Raw genomic sequence first — 2,069 nt, 5'->3', positions numbered from 1 at the left:
CTTCCCATTGCGGCGAGAATAAAGCTCACGGTTCTACCTGCCAAGTAAACCGGGTGGAAGGAGAGGAAGGCCAGGCCAAGGACCAGGGAGGTCCAGGGTGCCAGGTGGAGGCGCTTCATGCTGAGGAGAGAGGCTTCTGTGTGCACTGCCCCTGCAGAGGCGAGCTGAGGGCCACCTGCCATGCACCCCGTGTGTGTCTCGTCCTGCGGGAGCTTGGAAACAACGCTGGCAGAGGTGAATTTCTGCTCTGTGTTTGGGGGAGAGGGAGGGGTGGAGCAAAGCGAGCTAGGGCTGTCACACCTGGCTTTCACCTCTCCAGGAGGGAAGCTGAGCTGTGTTGGCTGTGGGAGGAAGAGATGGTGACTTTTGCGGTTCTTACTTAGCTTTCATTTTGTCCCTGCTGAGAAAAAAGAGGACAGGGGAGGCAATCTGGGCCCTGCTGGTTCCTTGAAGATAAGTTTTCTGTCTCTTTCACTTGCAGGCTTAACTGCTATATTCCCTAGTCCATCCTGTCCAATATTTTCTGAGCCCCTGCCCTCTCGCTAGGGGCTTCCCTGGTGGCTCAGATGGTAAAAAATCTGCCTGCAATGCAGGAGACCCGGGTTTGATCCCTGGGTCGGGAAGATCCCCTGGAGAAGGGAATGGCAACCCACTCCAGTATTCTTGCCTGGAGAATCCCCATGGACAGAGAAGCCGGGCAGGTTATAGTCCATGGGATCACAAAGGGTCGGACATGACTGAGCAACTATAACACACATACACACACACTCTCTCTTGCTAAAGTCTAGAAATACCTGTCCTCAAAGTACCTTTTTACAAATATGCATCATTAAAATACAGAGCAGTGTTTTAGAAAGGACCTGAGAAAGACAAAGCACTTTGCTTCTCAGCAGCAGTGGGCATCACCTGCTGCCACATAAGGAAGATAGCATTTGGGTTGGGTCTTGATGGACGGTTAGGGTTTTGACAGGCAAAGAGGAGAAGCGGGCATCATAGGCAGAAGGGATGGGCAAGCAAAGGCCCAGAGGTAAGAGATGCTCAGAAGTCCACTGTGGCCAAGAGGCTGAGTGTCCCGTGTGTCAGGCTCGGGGGCTGAATTGTCAAGAGACCAAAAGGAAGTTTTGTGAAGATTTTGAACTGAGTAGTCATTTGATTGAGGGGGCTTCCCAGGTGGTACTAGTGGTAAAGAACCCATCTGCCAGTGCAGGAGAGACATAAGAGATCTGGTTCTCAGAATTGAAAGAGACATGTGTAACCCAATATTCATCACAGCACTGTTTGCAATAGCTAGGACATGGAAGCGACCTAGATGTCCATTGGCTGATGAATGGATAAGAAAGCGGTGGTGCATATACACAATGGAATAGTACTCAGCTATTAAAAAGAATGCATTTGAATCAGTTCTAATGAGGTGGATGAAACTGGAGCCTATTATACAGAGTGAAGTAAGTCAGAAAGAAAAACACCAGTACAGTATATTAATGCATATATATGGAATTTAGAAAGATGGTAATGATAACCCTATATGTGAGACAGCGAAAGAGACACAGATGTAAAGAACAGACTTTCGGACTCTGTGGGAGAAGGCGAGGGTGGGATGATTTGAAAGAATAGCATTGAAACATGTATATTACCATATGTGAAATAGATTGCCAGTCCAGGTTCAATGCATGAGACAGGGCGCTCAGGACTGTTGCACTGGGATAACCCTGAGGGATTGGATGGGGAGGGAGGTGGGAGGGGGGTTCAGGATGGGGAACACATGTACACCCATGGCTGATTCATGTAAATGTATGGCAAAACCACTACAATATTATAAAGTAATTAGCCTCCAATTAAAATAAACTAATTAATTAAAAAATAAAAAACAAAAAGAGATCTGGGTTCTGTCCCTGGGTCGAGAAGATTCCCCTGGAGGAGGGCATAGCAACCCACTCCAGTATTCTTGCCTGGAGAATCCCATGGACAGAGAAGCCTGGTGGGTTAGAGGAGCCTGGTCGGCTATGGTCTGTAGGGTCGCAAAGAGCTGGACACGACTGAAGCGACTTAGAAGGCATGCACACGCAGTT

The 2,069-nt window shown here is 48.4% G+C and overlaps 2 protein-coding genes across 3 annotated transcripts in view; one reads left to right on the top strand and one right to left on the bottom strand.

Moving 5' to 3' along the window:
* Positions 1 to 234, bottom strand: part of TMEM213 (transmembrane protein 213) — a 6,444-nt gene extending 6,210 nt beyond the window's left edge. For both annotated transcript variants that reach the window (XM_010854928.1, XM_010854927.1), the window contains exon 1: positions 38 to 234. In XM_010854928.1, the coding sequence (XP_010853230.1) occupies positions 38 to 182 (145 nt within the window). In that variant the 5' untranslated portion in view covers positions 183 to 234. The remainder of the gene's footprint in view (positions 1 to 37) is intronic.
* Positions 154 to 2,069, top strand: part of ATP6V0A4 (ATPase, H+ transporting, lysosomal V0 subunit a4) — a 71,672-nt gene continuing 69,756 nt past the window's right edge. The window contains exon 1 of the mRNA XM_010854929.1: positions 154 to 234. The gene's annotated coding sequence lies outside the window, so the exon portion shown is untranslated. The remainder of the gene's footprint in view (positions 235 to 2,069) is intronic.

Source organism: Bison bison, unplaced genomic scaffold, assembly GCF_000754665.1.
Source record: "Bison bison bison isolate TAMUID 2011002044 unplaced genomic scaffold, Bison_UMD1.0 scf7180017864352, whole genome shotgun sequence".
NCBI classification, from domain to species: Eukaryota; Metazoa; Chordata; class Mammalia; order Artiodactyla; family Bovidae; genus Bison; species Bison bison.
The sequence above is the reverse complement of the archived record's forward strand: the minus strand, read 5'-3'. Positions and strand labels throughout refer to the sequence as shown.